This window comes from Pyrgilauda ruficollis, unplaced genomic scaffold, assembly GCF_017590135.1.
Source record: "Pyrgilauda ruficollis isolate IOZ18807 unplaced genomic scaffold, ASM1759013v1 scaffold45, whole genome shotgun sequence".
Taxonomy (NCBI): domain Eukaryota; kingdom Metazoa; phylum Chordata; class Aves; order Passeriformes; family Passeridae; genus Pyrgilauda; species Pyrgilauda ruficollis.
In genome coordinates this window covers 4,708,580-4,727,224 of record NW_024526044.1, presented here as the reverse complement: position 1 = coordinate 4,727,224, position 18,645 = coordinate 4,708,580, and the positions used below count along the sequence as shown (strand labels likewise).

Genomic DNA, 18,645 nt, shown 5'->3' with positions numbered 1-18,645 from the left:
TGGAGGTGCAGCACCTTTCTGAGCAGCCAGGGAGGAGAGGAAACAGAAAACCAGCCAGAGGTATCTGAAGTTTTCTGATTTGGGAACCAACATGCAGAAGATGAAGGGTTCAAAATCTCAAATCAGGACACGAAACGTGAAGGGAAAATCTTGGTTTGCCACTCTGTGCTGAACTACCTGCTCCAGGTCCAGGCTGCCCTTTCCAAGGCAGGTAGTGTGTCACTGCTCCTCATCCCAGGCAGGGATAATCATCCCACTGCTGTGTCCTCCTGGCCCTGTGTTTACACCTGCCTGGGCTGGAGACAAAGTGGAAATCCCTGGTGTGCACCAGCAGGGTTTTACACCTGCTGCACTCAGGTACCAGAGATCCCCAGAGCTCCCAGTGACTGGAGCAGAGCTCTTCACCGCCGGGTGAGTTATGCCAGGCAGAAGTGGAAAAATGAGTATTTTATAGTAGTGTTTTCCTATTTTATCTTTCAAATGAAGCATTTGCTTGCGCCAATAAATACTTTGTTATTGCATATAAAAACTGCTGGAGTTCGTACAGGGAAGGCTATCAAATAATTTCAGTGACACTTTCAAAAACACATCCGGTGTTGGGCTGCTGAACACAAAGGTCACTTGGGGGATGCAGGCCTGTGCCTTGCAGATGGCCCAGTGACACTCTTCCTGGTGCTCTTCCTGGTGCTTTGTAACTGACAGATAAATTAAATATATTTATATTTATATTTATATTTATAATACTATATATTTATATTTTTATATTTGAGGGGGATGCAAATTATTCCTATTAATCCCAAGATTTTCATTAGAAAGAGTCAAATGCCAAAACAGAAAAAAAAAAAAAAGGTAAAAACTCAGTACAGCAACTTCTTGGTTTAAGACATGGAGTACCAGAAAAGCCACTTTAAAAAAAAAAAAAGGTAAAAACTCAGTTCTACAGCAACTTCTTGGTTTAAGACACGGAGTACCAGAAAAGCCACTTTTAGGAGGTCTTATACAAATTATAGATGAATACATAGAAATTAGTCTGTCCTTTCCACCCCAAATCACATTTAAACACTCAGGGTGTTCACAGCAGCTGGGGGAAAAGACCGCAAGCTGAAGCTGAAGGAATAAATTGGGCAGGGGAAGTTGTCTCTGTGTGTCTTAGCGACCAACACTGTTCAAAGTTCTCCTGCCACCTGCCTTCCTCGGCCTGGCAGTTTGGTGGGGCTCTGAAACGGTGACAAACTCTGCTCGGGAGGAGGGGACACGGATTTGGGTCCCCATGAGGGTGCAGCAGCATCTGATGGATGGACCTGACTCTCCCTAAATCCAGGTGCCAGGGGGAATTCGGGGCACCGAGGGGTTTCACCCAAACTTCACCAAACTTCAGTGTCCAACCCTCTGATCCCTTTGTGTTCCTGCGGCTGGGACACCTCAGGGTGCAGAGTGACACCCTGGGCAGGGAAGGGACCTGGTCACAAGTCCGGGGCTATCCACAGGCGGGAGGGAGCACCCGGGGGAGCATCCCCCGGTCCCCAGCCCCGGGCACACCTGGGAGAGCATCCCCTGGTCCCCAGCCCCGGGCACACCTGGGGGAGCATCCCCCCATCCCCAGCCCCGGTCCCCAGCCCCGGGCACACCTGAGGGAGCATCCCCTGGTCCCCAGCTCTGGGCACACCTGGGGCAGCATCCCCCGGTCCGCAGCTCTGGGCACACCTGAGGAGCACCCCGGTGACCCGGCAGCCGCGGGCAGCCCAGCGGCAGGAGCGCACCCGGCCGCCCGGCGGGATCCTCGCTGCAAATCCCTCTTTTCCCCTGGAGCCGCGCTGTCTCGGGTGGATCGCGCGGAGCGCCCCGGCCCCGGCTGCCCGCAGCGCCCTCCCTTGGGAAGCGCATCCTGCGGGGCCGGGGGTGACCCGGGCTGGGGATGTGGGGGTGGTCCCGCGTCTGCGGGGGAAGGTCCCGCATTGGGGGTGGTCCCGTATGGGGGTGTCCCCGCCTGGGGGGGGTGTGGGGGTGTGAGGAGGGGGTGTCCCCGCCTGGGGGAGGTGAGGATGGGGTGTCCCCGCGTGGGGGGGTGGTGTGGGAGGGGGTGTCCCCGCGCGGGGAGGGGGTGTCCCCGCGTGGGGAGCGGTGTCCCCGCGGGGCCGGCGGGGTGGCGGCGGCGCTGGCGGCGGCGGGCGCGGTGCCGGCGCCCTGTCTCTTTAATGAACGGCTCTGCCGCCCGGCTGCGCGGAGTAAATTTCCTCCTGTCATCGGGTCGCGGAGGAGGAGTTTGTTAATGTTCAGTTTGCTCGGCGGATCGATGTTCGCTGGCATCGCCTCGCCCTGCCTGTGTGTGCGTGTGCGCGCGTGTGTGTGCGGTGCGCGCGTGTGTGTGTGTGTGTGTGTGTGTGTGAGCGCGTGTGCGCGCGTGTGCCCGCGCCGCGGGTGCGTGTGCGCGCGTGTGTGTGCGGATCCCACATTTCCTCCCATCCCGAGCCTCCCTGTCCGCTCCCATATCACTCACTGCCTGGCATCTGACAGCACGGAACCTGCGGCGCTCCGCGCACACACACGCACGCACACACACACACCGCGCACACCCGGGCACCGCTCCGCCATACGGCTCTGCGAGGAGGAGGAGGACAGGACAGGGAAGGGAGGAAGCAGCCAGCCCCACAGTCTCTCTAGAGCTGCCTTTTTAATATATACAGATCTATTTTGTTATTTATTTATTACCGTTCTCTGGCACTGTGGGCGCCTTTCATTTGCTCCTGAGCTTGGATGTTTGAATCAAAGCAAAGCAAGTGTTGCAACAGTTAAAAAAAAAAAAAAAAAAAAAAAAAAAAAAAAAAAAAAACCAAAAAAAAAAAAAAAAAAAAAAAAAGAGAGAGAGAGAGAGAGAAAGAAAGAAAGAAACCTAGATCTCTAAAATAAAATAAAAACCAAACAGGTTCCTATCAGTGAAGTGGAAAGGAGGGGGGCAGGGGAGGCTTGAGGGGGGTGCTGGGGAAGCAGCTGAGAGGCAGAGGAACACGGCTCAGGAGCGTCTCAGGGCTCTCGGATCTGGGGACAGAAGTGAGATTGGAGAAAGTAGAGCGATGCCAAGGAGGAAACAGCAAGCACCCAAACGGGCTGCAGGTAAGGAGAAGCCATCCACTTACACAGCCTCTGTCTCTCCACTCCTTCCACTCCTACCCCCCATCTTTATTATTATTTAGGGTCACCCTTGCTTTTCCGGGCTGGATCTTTATTTATTTATCCCCCCTCCCCCTCCCTTTCCCTCCGTAAGGCTGAGGAGCAGTTTCATTCCCTACTGCCAAGGTTTCGCCGTGCCACGGGCTGTCCGCTCGCCCTCCGCCGCTGCTCCCGGCTCGCCGCTCCCCGCTCCCCGCTGCCGCTGCCCGGCCGAAACTTTTCCCCCCAACTTTCTTCCCCCGGCGCCCCTTCTCCCCCTGCCCCTTCCCCTGCCCGAACCGAAAGCAGTCAGGCTTCCCTTTGCTTTTCGCTTTAGGATAGATTTTTTTTTTTTTCCTCCCCTTCCTTTCTGGTTTTCCTCCCTCCCGGTGGCTTTCGCTTTGGATCCGTGTGTTTCGCGAAGTGGGTCGGGGTGTTTAATCTTTTATTTCGCCGTATTTCTGGTGCCAGTTCTGGCCGGGTGTGTGTGTGAGAGAGCGCTCTGTGTGCCTGAAATAGTACAGGGACTCTCTCTGCTGATGAACCCGGTGGGGAAGTTCAGCCTTTGATCATCAGTGGTGAAAATTGCAACAGGAAATAAAATGAAACGTTCTGACTGTTAGAAGACAATCCACTTTTTCAAATCAAATCCTTCTTTTGTTTCGTAGCCGAGTTTATATATTTGCACATGCCAAGTGGTTTTGCAATTTTTTTTTTTTTTAACAGAAGAAAATAGTTTGCAACTTTGAAAGTGTTTTGTTTGTCATTGTAGGGTGTTCTTTTTCTTTTGGGGGCCAAGAAAAAGAAACAGACGAGTGGGTCTGTATAGTAAATCTTTTCAAAGAGTTCTCTTTCAGGCTGCTTAATTGCTTTTTATTTTTTTTTTAATAGTGTGGCGGGGTTTTGTTTCTGGGAAGCGCAATATGGAAGTTCATTTTTCTTCTGCCAGACCCACCCACTGAAAAATCAGCTTTCCAGTTGATTGCCAGCTTTGATTTGACATTTGATTGATCACCTGTCATCTTGCTGCCTTTGATCTATTCATTCTTGATATATATCAATAAATCACTCACCATGGTAACCCAAGTGCCAATGACGTAAGGCTTGCCCTCTAGATTCTCTTAGCCAGACATGCACAATTATTATCTTGTTTGGCTTTTAATGTAGGCGGGTTTTTTCCCTTCTTTTTTCCCTTTGTGCCCTTCCTCGGATTAGTTCTTTAAAGAAAACTCATATTTGATGTCTTTAGTTCCAAATTTTTCCCTCGCCCTTGTGAATATTTCCTGGGTGTAGCACAGCAAATGTGGGACAAAACGTATGGGCAAGTTTAGTGGCACACTTGACTAAACTTTGTGAAGTAGTGCTTGGGATCCAGACAGGGGGAAATGTCACCCCAGAGAAACTGGGACACGCACAACTTTTATCAACTCACGGCTTTGGCTGCATTTCCTTGGGTGCAGGACAATGGGCTGCAGGCAGGAGCTTTTGGGACGTGCCCAGTGAATGTACCTGTGCAGGCTGGGATTCCTGGCAGGCAAAGATCCCAAATTTACGGCGATGGCCATAAATAACAGTTCCGCTAGAAATACACATATTTATATAAATATATAAATATATATATGTATTCGGGAAGCCTCTGCTGTCAGAGTCGCTATTATTATTTTCTTCACCAAGAGGTTTGATCTGAATAAGGCATTCACATTTTCAACTTGCTGGATAAATAAATAGCTGGTTTTTCATGGATGCTGATCGGCACGGTGACAGTGCTAGGACTGCTCCTTTTTTCTCTCTGTCGGGAACACGAGGCTTCATTTTATTTGTGTTTCAAAGTAGAATTTTCACTTGGAATGTGTGTAGTATCTCTTCGTGGCAGGGGCACGGTGTTCTTTTTTAGAAACATAGGATACAGTAAGTAAATTTTTGCGAGCAAAGCCCGTGCTGTTGTTTCCCGGGATTTCCCTGCTGAGATACAGTAAGAGATGTTTTTATCCAGGATCCAACAGCATTTTTAAGATCTTAATGACAAGGGAGAAACTCGTATGACCACAATTAGATCTCTCCTTTTTCAGTCTCATTATAAAACGTGCATGCTCTTCAGTGGTGCATTTCTTTGATTAGATTTCTCCTCAGATCAATGTTGTTTCAGGTGAGCAAAATCCTGCAAATGCAGTCCAGTTTCAGCCAGCAGAACTATTTGAAGTAGGTTTATACATTTGCAATAGTTCTCCTGCTTTGAAGTTGTATTTGTCTGTTTGTGGGGGGTAGGGGGGAGTTTCAAAGAGCAGACGTGCCTGTTGTATATAGTTCTTAAAACTGACTTTCATTTTCAGGGATAACACTGAGGTTCTGTTTTGTATGGTGAAAAATACCTCAAAGTGACAGGAGACAGACTGTGCAATAAGAAATGTATCTCTCATCAAGGCTGATAGCAAAGCTCCTTAGTCCTTTTATTTAAAGGAGTTAATACATTATATATTACTTAATTTTCACTTTTATTTATTTTTAGTTGTACAAGTTCAAAGGTATCAGTTGCATTGCATTTTGTCTTGATGGCAGCAGAGATATTGAAGAGAAGTTTGCAACTTTTAGTTTCTTCAGATAGTTCACCTCCAAGGGAAGAAAAATGATAAGCCTTATGATTCTGGACATGCCTGCTTTTGTCATTGCTTAAAATTAAATACTATGCACAACTGTAAATAATTACTGCCATGCACTGACTTTGAAAGCAGGTTTCGAGTTTGATTAATGAATAATGTAAAGGTTAGAGAGAACCAGCCAGTGAATCAGAAGTGAGGTCCTGCTGTTAGATGAAAATCTATCTAGAGAAATATACATGGCAATTTTGTCCTTTTCTATTATTAATTTTAAGCCTTGTATTCCTAAGAAATATATTCCAGAGCATTGTAATGAAACAAGGGAGTGTAATTGGATAAATGGGGCACTATTTATGTGTGATGATGGGGATTTCTGCTCTCCGATTACACTTTTAGAGCCACTTTATTTCACATCAACACCCAAACGATGTCAAACGCATTCTGATCTTTGCAGAATCTTTTCTGAATCATCCTTGCTTTTTGAGAGTGTCATTTCCAAGTCGATAGTTCTTGAGGCAGAGAGTTGCAGCTCTTTCCATCAGAGCCTGCTTTAGGATGGGACCTGTGTCTGCAACAAACAGCCCGTTTGTGTTGGGGCTCTCACCCCAAAGCATCACAAAGGGCTTTATAACGGGGCCCCAATTCTTCCCTGAAGCATCACTGACTTCTGGCTGCTCCTGTGAGCAAGAGGAGGCTCAGGCCCACAAAGTCCTTCATCCCTCAGCAAAATGCAGCCCCGTCTGGGGCAAAAGTCTCCTAAGGATTCCATAACAAACGGTAATATATTAACAGGAGGGTGGAAAAAGGGTGGAAGCAAAGCAGAATTGCTATTCAGATTTTATTCCTAGGGGTATGAAATAGCTTTCAAACACAATTTCACTGGATTAAACTCTCCTTTCCCCTGCAGCTTGTTTAAATGTGCATATTTTATTTTGTGATCATGAATTGGTAGTTTGCTTTTTTAAAGCCTGCAAAGAGGAATCTGGACTTAACACCCTTTGCGGGTGAAATTTTATATTTCTTCTTTTCTTTCTCTCTCAGCCCCTACAGACTAGCTAACAACCAGAGCTGGGGAGAAGTACAGCAGAAGCAGGTCTCAGGCACATTTATTCTGTTTATTGGAGCTGTAGAATAACATGGGTTTGTTTTTGGAAGAGTCCTCATAGAGCAGCAAGCAGAAGATGGTGAGCAGGGAGTTCTTTAAAGCTGCAGCTTGCACCTTAGTAGGAAAGGTTATTTAAACCAGAATTGTATTTAGAATGTGAAATTCTGCTTGTGCAGAGAGCAGAGTAAATAACCAGCAAGGCTTGCTCCCTGTGTTTCTGTGGCGAAAGGCAGCCAGACATCTCTATAAATGTAACCAGGAGCACTGTGGCTGTTCCAGGATTGTTTGTATCCTTTATAACAGGGGCAATGGCAGCAGATTCCAAGGAAGCAGTGCTGAATGAAACTGTAGAAATGGCAGCACTGTTTTGTTTCAACATCCTCCAGAAAAGCAACTGCACATCAAAACCACCTAAACAGTTCATGCCTCAGAACCCTTCACTTACAGTGCACATCACGATGCTGACAGATGACAAAAAGGCCAAGGTGTTCACAAACAAGAGGAGCCTTTAAATCCTGGTTAATTAAATATATTCAAAAATAGGTACTTTTGCAACTAAAGAGGCACCAAAATTAGTCGCCATCTGCGTTAAATTCTGCAGTCGGCTCCTAAGCCCAAAACTGCTCGGGAATTTTTCTTTCCCGTGTCAGAACTCAGGCCTGAACGGGACAATTTGAAATCGCGTTCATTTTAGTGCCTATTTCCCTATTTCAATTTTCCTCCCATTTATCCAAGCCCAGTATCTCCCCACTGTCTGAAGAGTGGGGCGCACCCAGAGTTCAGCCCCTGTGACTGGGAAACAAAAGGCATTTCCATCAGCAAATGACACAATTTTACAGCACTTTTGAAAGCGTGTCCATTGTCAGAAATTCTAGTGCATAACTGCTCTCCCTCCTCCGTGCTCTCTGAGAAGCCCATTTTCTCCAAACCGGCAGCATTTTGGAAATTTCCTCCCCGAGCTTTCTCCTCCTGGTTTTTGCTCTCATTATCAGCACCCACCTCAAGGAGCTGTCTCCCCTAGCAGAGGTCCCTGGAGTCCCTCGGTAGCACAGGGCCAGGGTGAGCTTTTCTGCCGTCATTTCCCTTCCCATCCCGATGAGGACATCACTCCCAGAGAGCAACTCCAGACTCGCGGAGAAAAAAAAAGCTGTCAGTTGCTGTGGCTGCAATTCCCAACTTAGCAGCAGCAGAGGGAATGGAACTGTACTCTATCAATTACAGTTGGAACCAGAGGCTAAACACTTATTGTGTTAAGCTATTGTGCAGATCTTAAGAGCTCAAATGTAAAAAAAATATCGTGTCAGCTGGTGGAGGGGAGAATAAGGCCTGGTTCTTCCACTGGATGACGTATTATTAGCAAAGTAAAATTATTCAAATTCTGTTTAATGCTTCTCGGGTTCTGCCTTAAAAAGGTGGGATCCTACAGACTTTGCTGCTAGAATAAGCCTTTGTTTTTCCCTCTTCTCTGCAAAATGAAAATATTCGTGAAGTTTTACCTCCAAAGCGTGCTCACGCAAGCAGAGAGACATTTTCATTTGTCTCCCAATCTGATACAGGAGCCAAGTGGAACCACATTACACTCCGAGCTGAAACCTTCCATTTCATTCATGCAAGAGCAGGGATTTTTCATTACCTATTTAATTACAATCATTTACATGAGAGTGGGCCCAGTTCAGCAGCTCTTACTCAGCACTTTGCTTCAGTGGGTGACTGTCCTGTGGAAGGACTGTCTGTGTAAGACTGGGCTGTTCAGCTACCAAATTCAATAAATATGTTCCTGGGGAAGCATTCTGCCTCTGAAGAGGGACCAGATTCTTCCATTAAGCTTTAAATCCAGGGCCAGTTCTGCTTGGAACTTCTGTTCCTAACGCTTGTGAGCTATTCTTTCCTGAAGGCTGGATGACTGAGATATTCTGCTTGCTCGGCCAACTTCCCTCCCCAGTCACGTTTTCGTGCTCTGTGTTAATTACTGAGCACTGGTTCTGGGTACCAGGAGGTGAGATGGGCTTTTAAAAAAGAACCTTTTTTAAGGCACGGTGTTCGTGTTGTGCGCAGGGGCGGCAGCTCTCGAGAAAATGCATGAAATTGGGGTTGCAAATCCAAAGCCTGAAAGTTCCATGTGCTTTTAGGGGCTAAAAGCAGTTATTTCTCATTAAGGTGGCTTCTCACTTGAGGCTGTTGGCACAGAGTAATTTTTACTGTGTTATAATAACGGCTTCTGCAACTCAGAAGTGCCTTGACAGCAAACCGTGTATTTTTTAAGGTTTCAAGGAGAAAAGCATCACAGAAGCACAGTGTTTCCCATTAGATTTACACATCCCTCTTCAACTGTTGCTGGCTTTTCATCCATTACCTTGTGAGCTTTCTCAGGCAAAAAAAAAAGAAGTGGAAAAACTGGTCTTCTGATCTAATTGTTGCATTAAGTGTTTCATTTAGAAAAATGAAGAGAATCTTTGTTTCCCTAAAAGAAATATTTTCCCCCTTTGCCCTAGGAAAAAGAAAGGCACAACAATAGCTTCAAAATGACAGGATCTGATTGTGAAAAATACTGAGTTTCTAACGTGCAGCGCCTGATGGTCCCGAGTATTGGTAAAATTCCACAGTTAAATAGAACAAACAGTCCCAAATGTCTGAGAAACGGATCCTTTTCAGGCATGCACACATCCATACCTGCAAGGAGGGGAGAAAAGTGCCTGTCTGGGAGAGGGATGCACCTGGAGAGCTCGGTTGTTCAGAGCCGGTTTTGATTATTGCTCCAATCTTTGCCCAAATGTTAGAACTGTGCTGTTAGCAGTGCTGTCCCCTGAAAGTCCTTTGTTGGGTTTATTTTCTTCAAACCTCCAGCTCCTGGAGTCTGATGATGATTATGCAAGTGTCCAACATGCATTTTAAAAGGAAATTTATTTCAAACTGCTCGCTCTGGAGAGGAGCTTGAAGACAAGCAGGCTGGAAGTTCTCATGCAGAAGAAAAATGCCTTGATTCTCAGAGTGACTGTTTTTAACTTCCCATCATTTTCAGCCAGTCCCATGATTTTTGAGGTTGTGCTTTGTGCTTTTTGTATAAACAAGGTTGGCAGCATTGCTTTTGCCTGATTCTGGTGATGAACTGGTGTGTGTGTGTCTGGGTGTATAATTACAGACATACACACACATAATATCAGTAAACAAAATACTGAACGTAATGATGGAGTGGAGCTGTGTGAATTGGAGCTCTGGCTTTGTGTTGCCATAAACAAAGCAGTTCTGAGAGCTCAGACCATCGGTTCTTGAGGAGTGACTTTCAATTGAAGTTTCCTGGAGATTGCTTTTAGTGGCAATTAAATCTAGAAAGTTAATAGGCAGCAACTGCTCTTTATAGGATAAATACTATGAGGAATGCACAGCCTACCTTTTTCCCAGATATAATCAGGCTGAACTTTATTGAAAAAAAATTTACAACTAGCAACATTAATGCTGTATTTTTATTGTATTAATGCAAATGAGATGCTGACTTCGTTCTTTCATCTCCATGGCTTGTATCTATTAGAGCTGTATCTTATTCCTTTCTGTGTCTTTTCTCCCTGTGTTCTGTAAACTGCTCTCCTCTAATGATACTGAGGCTCATTAAAGTTACTCCCAATGCTAAAGAGACTCTGGGAAACATCCTGGGCTCTGCACGGCTGTGGAAAAGCACAACTACCGAGTAAATGGGGAAAACTAATCCAGATCAAGTCCTGCATTCCCGTTTTGGGAAACCTTTAAAATTCAGGGGTCAAACAGGAAGAAAAAGCTCACAGGAAGGACTGTGTGCTGCAAAGAACAGGTCATTTTCAACTCACAGCCCTACCTGACAAAGATAAAAAGCAATAAAGTTTTAAGGAGCTCGCTGGCTCTTCCTGCATCTCTCTCAAAAGACTCATTTAATTGAAAAGCCTGTTGTGCTTGTTTTTATGCATGTAAAACAGAAAAGGGGCAATTTTGCACAGGGCCTGATATTCCAGCACAATATAATTGGAACTCTTCCTGCCTGCTTTTTAAGTCTCTCTGTTCATATAAAATTAAGACCCACTTATCTTAAATTGTAGTAAATCTCATCCAATATTGCTTTCATAACTTAAAAAAGGCTGTTACATATTCCCAAAGCAACTCTGCTGAAGTGATATTGGGTCTGTTTATGTGGAATCGGTGCAGAATTCCTATTGAAAAAATGAGCAGCTTACAGTTCTTGTTTTTAATGAAAATAATTAAATTCTCTAGAATATCCTGATAGCTAAGATTTTTTTTCCTAGTGAAACTCTGCTTAGAGGAGATCGGAATGAAAATCTGCACATTGCAGTTTGGTGTGTGCAGACAACAACCTTATTTCTATCACTCGCCCTGCACTTGGCCAGAAGTAATTTCTATTTTTCACAGAGATAGTTTACTCTGTATTTTCCGTATATAAATATTTTTTTGTGTGAATTGCACGGCGAATCACCAGCACGATTTATAAGGTCTGCAATTTTCTTTGTACATATAGGAAGGACTCATTTGCTTCCTGCAGGGTGAGTGGACTTCACAGCAAAGCGCTGGGTCTTTTATGATTTTATGTTTTGTATCGAAGAAACATAACCTTGTGCCAGCTGCTGTATTGGTCTACCAAAATTATTTTTTTATGTGTTTTTCAGCCGTGTCATGCCATACATAAGCACGGTACAAGTAGCATTAAATTAACACGTGAAAGGAGAAAGAAGCTAAGTAGTTATATTGATCATCTGTAGCATTAAATGCTAAAACAATCAAAAGCTTTCCAGTGCTTCTGATTAGCTGCGTGGATCCTGCTCATATTTGTGTCCTTTGTTAGGCAGTGGAGCAATATTTCTTCACACTTAGCACCTTTCTTCCGTGGATTTCTTGCTGATGCTCCTCAGAATAACCCCAGAGATGTGGAATATTTCCCCTCAGTTGTACAGAAGGGCGAATTGAACCCGGGAGGTTTTACCTGATTTGCTCAAGGTCAAGCAGTGTTTGCTCCCAATTCCCTGCTCGAGGTACTAGATCACATTTCTATCATCAGAGCATTTCCAGGAGGGAAGTCTGGGCTGGAAGCTCAAGGCATCCCCTGGCCTGTGCTGGGGGAGAAGAGGGAACAGCCCAGCTGGGACCTGAGGAAGGTGAAAATGCAGTTTCACCCCTCCCTGAAATTCCCTGTGGTGGTGGAAGAGGCACTTTGCTCATGGCCAGGAGCTCCCAAAAATGGGAGGGCTCATGGTTTGAGAGAGTAGAGCTCTCTTAATTCTACCAAGCCAAGGGAGCTTGACTAAGCAAGAGTTTTCGACAGATAATCAGGTTTTTTTACATTCTGGTTTTTGGTCAGTGGTAAGTTTCAGGACCAGAGAATTTGGTTCCTGTTACTTTTCTTCCCATAAACTGTTCTGCATTTCTGTGGCAGAGCTGGATGTGACTGTCTATAAAGCATTGCCCTGAGAAATATGAAAAACCTGGTGTAATTGCAGCTGAACAGGCCATACACATTTTCCTCTGCCCAGACTGCCAGAGGTGGTTGGAATTCTCTGGTGATAGAGCTTGAGGCTCAGCTTGCAGTCCTAGGGGGTCTAAATCCTTACATGGGCAGCTAAAGAGAGACCTGAATTTTCAAAAGCCTTTAGCACCAAATTCCCGTGGACCTCCCTCAGTTCCCTCTCTTGTGTAAACTGGAATTGGGCCTCAATCAAGGGCACTTTTATGTTGTTTCCCTGGACTGGAGATGTATGTATTGCCTATAGAAGAAAGATGGTGCAGGTAATAGCCTCTGGATTCATTAAGGGTTGTTTATGTTTATTTTCACACCATATTACCTCTCAGCAATGGTTGTTTCAGCCATTATATTGACAGGAACTCTGAATAAATCTTAGGTAATATGGGGCTGATCTGCCTTACCTGGGAGGCCACCTGCTACCCTCTCGAGCAGAGGTGCTGAATCACCAGGTAGGGCTTTCTTCTCCAGAGCTGGGGACTTGAGAGGCTCTCCCGTGGCTCCTTTTCATGTGGAAATTAATACTTGCCTCTGTTTCTGAATAGTAGGTTATTAGAGTTCGTATGCAAATTCCCAGGATGGGAATTTGTCTCTCGTTGATAATTGATATAATAATATATATTTTTAGTGGTCCAAAGTCCTTGAGCTCGAGCCTTGTATATGTAATTTATGTTTATTTCTTACTGTTATTAACTGTAATTTAGTTGTTGGCGCCTTTCATTGCCTTAGATTGAAGGGAATGTCTCTCCCCATTGCCCCTCCATAAACAATGCCCTCTCAGGGTTCCTTCTCCTGTATCCTTGCCCAGACATTTCCTAGCCTGTCAAATACTGTCATTTTATTCCTTACAGATCATTCACAGTACGTCTCCTGTTGCACACACAAATAAGGAACAAATGCAATCAGGATGCATCATCGTTTAGCATAACAAATAAAAGCCGATCTGTGCAGATTTGCCTTAAAGTGTCTCTTAATATGTATTGTCAAAATGTCTGAAGATGTCTCTAACTCCTAAGAGTTTAATTATTTGTGACAATTAAACTAATATTCAGAGCAGGGGGGAAAAAAATTAAGGGATTAAATATTTTCTCTTGTCAAAAGCTAACAAAACATCACCTGGCAGAGCAAACTCTTTAAATTTTGTGTTTCAAGCAGACCTTAGAAAGGAAAAAGCACCAGAACAAAATTACAGAGCCTGGATTTGATATGGAATTTGAGAAAACTGTATTTTTAAACCTAGACCAAAATTTAAAGGCACATCATTAAAGTATATATCAGTAATGAGCAGCTGAATACTTGATGATTAAAAAGAGTTTCTATCAATTTTTAAGGCAGTGCTGAAATTTATGGCCAAGGTCTGCTCTGACTGAATCAGGGACTCAGACCTGGGATTTTCAGCCTCGCCTGGTTATTGTTTTACTCGTGCATGAGAAAAAACAGCTCAAATATGACAGCACAACTCATCAGCCTTTTCTGTGGTTGGAATTACAGATTTATTTTTTTGTTTTGTTTTTTGTCTGATGAGCTCTTTCTCCGTCTGGGTTGTTCAGACTGGAGAGGCAAGGTGCAGGGAATAGGGCAGGGCAAGTAGCCAAGACTGGTGCCCAGGGCTCAGCACCTTCACCTGCCTGGCAGGCCTTGAATGTGGTAAAAGTTCAGATGTATCATAGTAAAAATAGGGGAAAAATATGGAAAACCTTGAACAGAACAGAAAACCAGCATAATCCTTGAGAGCAGTGTTGTGTGGATGTGGGAGCACTAGATAGCCGAGGTCACAACAGCAATAACTTCTGTGTTATGGACTCAACAGTTCTTCCATTCCAGATTGTTTGGGGTTTCCTTTTGAGAAGTTTGATTTCTACTGGTTCTAATGTTTCCAGTTCTGAGCTGCTCGAAGCGACCATTTCCATTATTAAAATCTGTGTTTTCTTTCTTAAAATGTTCTTCCTGTAATTTAGGGTAGGATGTTATTTGGCAAAATATTAGAAGGCGTTCATCAGGGTTTATTTCAAAGCTGTGGGACCACTGAGCTTTCTGGCAGTGACGTGAACATTTTTCAGAGATGTCTTCTGCTTTCCCTGAGAAAATCCACCCAAATTTGTCTGACTTATAAAGCCTAAAAGTTGCTGTTGCCAAAGAATTTTTAGAAGGTGACACAGCATTCTCCAACGTGCCATCCCCACCACACATGCTCTGTTCTTGGTTTCTCTTTTTCAATTACATTCCCTCAAAAAACAGCTGAGCTGGGGATAAGTAGGACAGTGGCTGCAGGGGCAGCCATGGGTCCGAGCAGGAAGAGAATGAAGAAAATATTTTGTTGGTGTTTAGCTGGAGCCCAGGCCTGGAGGGAGGAAGCAGAGAGATTTAGGGAGCAGAATGCGAACAAGAGGGGCAGAAAGCATAAAATTATCCCCAGAAAACAGGGCTGAACGTGTGTGCATGACTTTATTGCCTGGTCAGTGTAGAGCACCACAGTGACCGTGAGCTCGTGCCGGGAGCACGTCCGGCAGCTCCTGCCTGGTCTGGCCTGGGTGGGAACTGGTGTGGTTCCACACGTGGACTCCCAGCTGGCTGTCCCACAGCCTGTACTCATCCACACCTCACCTACAGAATGGATGTGTGCAGGAAATCCATCCAGCCCAGCTGGGGAGCAAACCCTGCCGGGCCGTGCCGGGCTGGCAGCGCCAGGCCTGAGGGGCCGCCATGGCCTGGTAGGCCCGGCATGCATGAGGCGGGACCTTCTTCTGTGGGGAAAAAATCAAAAAATCCCCTTAAAATTGGCCAGAGCTGTGCCCCCCATGTCAGCTGAATGGCAGAGATGAGATCCCATCCACAGGCATGGTGCAGGCAGCTCAGGAAAAGGACAAAACCCAGTGGGAAGGAGGAAAATCCCAATTCCTGGTGCGGGAACCAGGAGAAGATGATGCCGGGCAGGCGCAGGGCTGCCCTTGGATGGCAAAGCCCACAGGAGAGTGGAAGAGCTCAGGCAGCACAATAGAATGTGTGGCAATGGTATATTTGATATATTTGATATATTTGGTGTGTTTGGGAGGTGTCAGGGTGTGGGATGGGGGGGTTGGTCAGTGGCGGCGCCAGGCCTGGCATGGCCGGGGTGGGTCAGGCTGAAGGGAGCGTGGGCACCCTGAGCAGTGAAGTAGCTGTGGTACAAAAACAGCTTGGAGACAACACAAAGAATCCTGCCAGGAGTTTCAGCCACAGATATCTGTTCAGATAAAAGGCTTGCTAGTCTGAGAGCTCCTCTCTTGCCCAAACATGCCCATGGTGGAGCGCTGGTCCCTGGGTCGCTGTGTGGGTACCTGCCCTGGGCCCCGGGGGCTCTCACTTTGGTTTTACTCAGAGACAGGAGTTTATTTTATTTCATTTTATTTCATTTCATTTTGTTTGCTGCCCCATGGGAGTTTTTCCTATAAATGTGATCTTTCTATCTGAAAGTCAGCGACAAAACTCAAAACAGGCTCAGCAGAGCAGGTTGCCTTCAGGTTATTGTACTGGTTTATGTCACCTCCAGCATTTATGTATTAAATAACTGCAATCCTGAGAATGTTAATCTAGAAAACAGTCATCTCTGCATTACTCTTTTGCTGTTTTGGTGAACTTATTAAAGATTTTACAAACTTGTGATTTGGGTTAAACAAATGTAAATCATGTGGAGAAAGAGTTGTGGGAAGGCAGAGGAATGTTATGATGCCATCAACATCTGGGTTTCCATTTGTTTGGATTAGTGACATTTTACCTTAATCATTCCCAAACATGTCTGCTAAAATCCCTTCTTTCATTTTTTATCACCTATGAGGTACAGCCAGGCAGAGTTTCAATGTTTGTGTGTGTGTGTGTGTGTTAGGGTAAAAGTGCTGAAATTTGTTGTTGCTGTGAGCATACGAACAGTCTCAATTTTATGTTGGTCCTCCCTCTTTATAATTGTTTGGAAGCATTTTGATTCTGTTAAAATGCACTATTTCCAATATATAAAGTATGAGCAGGAGAACAAGGGAGTGATTATGAGTTTCTCCAAGGAAATAAGCATCTCTTAGCCATCATCCTGCAACTGGGAAAGTTCTAATACATGACATCTCTGTAATGTAACCTAATAATATTTTTTTTTTAAGCAGTGATGTAATGGGGAGAGTGACCTGGACTTTGTAAAAGTTCCTCTACTTACTTCAGATTCCCAAGGGCAATGTAACATTCTAGACAGTGTTTTATATGCCCTGATTAAAATGTAACATATTTTTGCATTTCCTGTGCAGTGACCTGTTAGTGCTCATAGACAGAACACTTAAAGAACAGTTACAAGGAGACATTTCCAAATGTGCCTAATACAGGCGAGTTTTTATAACATTCTTATTTCATTTGAAATTGCAGCTACAGCAGGAACCATTCAGACGGCGCATTGATTTAACTTTTTAATCCACTGTTTTGCTACGTCAAGTAAAATAAATGTTTGTTTTTAGCTCCCTTTTTTTGCATTGCTAAAACTCGTAACTACTCGCTTTAAGCTTGGGATTCTAAAGGGAGCTACATTATCTGAGATTTAAAGCTTGCTTTTTGTAGCTGCTTTCTCACAACTCCCCCAAGAAAAAAAAAATAACAAAAGTACAACTTTAGCAAAAAGGGCTTTTATATCTCTATCAATTATAGAAACACCAGCTGCAGTAGATTACAAGTGTGTTTGGCTGATTGTGATGTTGTGTGGGGAAAACTGTCACAAGGAGCTGGATGCTGCTCTCCCCGGCAGCTCCGGGATGTCGCTCAGCTCAGCTCCCCGGGCTCAGCAGTGCTGCTGCCAGGGCTGGGTGGGCAGGAGCAGCAGCCTCCCCGGGCACAGCCAGGCTGCCACAGCCAGCTCTGGATGGAGCACACGTCCTTTCCTGGAGAAAGGATGGAATGTGGGCACAAGTGTGAACCGTGTGTCACTGTGTGCATGTGCTGCTCTGGGAGCTGGGGCAGAGCCACGCAGAGACAGACCTGGGCCAGCAGCCTCTGGGGACAGCTGCTCCACTCAGTGTTCTTCTGTATTTTTTGCATCCAAGATATTTACTTTTGCTTTCTTGAAAAAGAAAGTGAGGGAAAAGGCACTGCAGAAAAAAATTGTTTGACCAGCCCATAAAGGTAAAGCAGCTGGAAGTCGTGGATAAAAGAATTACGATATCAAGACAGCAATGCAAGATGAGCAGTTTAGGATATTTGGTGCTGTTGAGCTCAGGAAAAAATTAATATCTCAACGTGTGTGCAGGTCATTATCACTGCACTAAAATCTTGCTACAAGGGTAGCAGCCCAAGGGCTCTCAGTTGGTTGTGCCTAAGTTGCTATGTCATTTATCTTACTGTACTTTGGGTCACTCTGGGAGGACGTGGTTGGGCCCTGGTTTGTTTTAACAAAGGGAAACTGACATAGGAAAGTTTCATGTATACTTTACAGTGAAAATGCAATTTTCTATTTTCATTTAATCCCAGGAATGTTGGCATTTTCCAGGCTGTCAAACAAATGAGTGCACTGGAGGACAGTTAGATGTGTCTGTCTAGTTCATCTATCTAATCTACCTCATTTCTAATGTGCCCATCACCACGGTGTCTAGGCAGAAAGTATCTGCCTTTCTTTTGCTTTTCGTCTTTATTGGCTGTGGTAGCCTAATTGAGTCCTAAGAGCTTTCAGATTCATCTGCAAAAATAATAACAAAAACATTATCAGAATAATGATTCATATTTGTACTCTTACTCAGAATTTCCCTTTCTCTTCTGAGTGTATTTGGTTAGTGGATTACTGTTGTTTTATCTAGAAGAGGTTATGCTTTGGAGGTGTATTAAATTGGAATTTTACTTGAGTCAGCAGTGAGTCAAAACTTCATTTGGCTACTAAAGTGAATTCACTCATGTCTTCTAACTTCCTTCTGCATTTCTCTGTAGAAGATGACTTCATTTACTCAGGCACCTAGCATCTGCATCTGTTCTCTGACCCCTTGTCATATAAACCATAGGTAAAGGTAATAAAAAGCAATAGAAATCGTGGCTTCAAAAATGTTATCTTCCTTTGGAAGCCCTGGTTTCTGTTACATTTAACTGCTTCTCTCTGTGCCAATTAGCTAAAAAGGCAGGGTAAGACTGAAGTGAGTGGTTTTCCAGGAGCAGAGGCCTTGCTGAGGGGAGATAAAATGCTGCTGCGGATTTGCTGGGTGTGTGCACGTGGGTACCACGAGCTGCCTGTGCACATGGGGAGAAGGTGCTGCAAGGGCCAGGTGTGCCAGCCCTGCAGTCACCATGTGCCACTCACTGTCACACTTCCTTTA

General features: G+C 44.9%; 1 protein-coding gene across 3 annotated transcripts in view; it reads left to right on the top strand.

Moving 5' to 3' along the window:
• The first annotated feature begins 2,304 nt into the window (after positions 1–2,304).
• Positions 2,305–18,645, top strand: part of TSHZ2 (teashirt zinc finger homeobox 2) — a 210,657-nt gene continuing 194,316 nt past the window's right edge. For all 3 annotated transcript variants that reach the window (XM_041478436.1, XM_041478435.1, XM_041478434.1), the window contains exon 1: positions 2,305–3,111. In XM_041478436.1, coding sequence (XP_041334370.1) covers positions 3,072–3,111 — 40 coding nt within the window. In that variant the 5' untranslated portion in view covers positions 2,305–3,071. The remainder of the gene's footprint in view (positions 3,112–18,645) is intronic.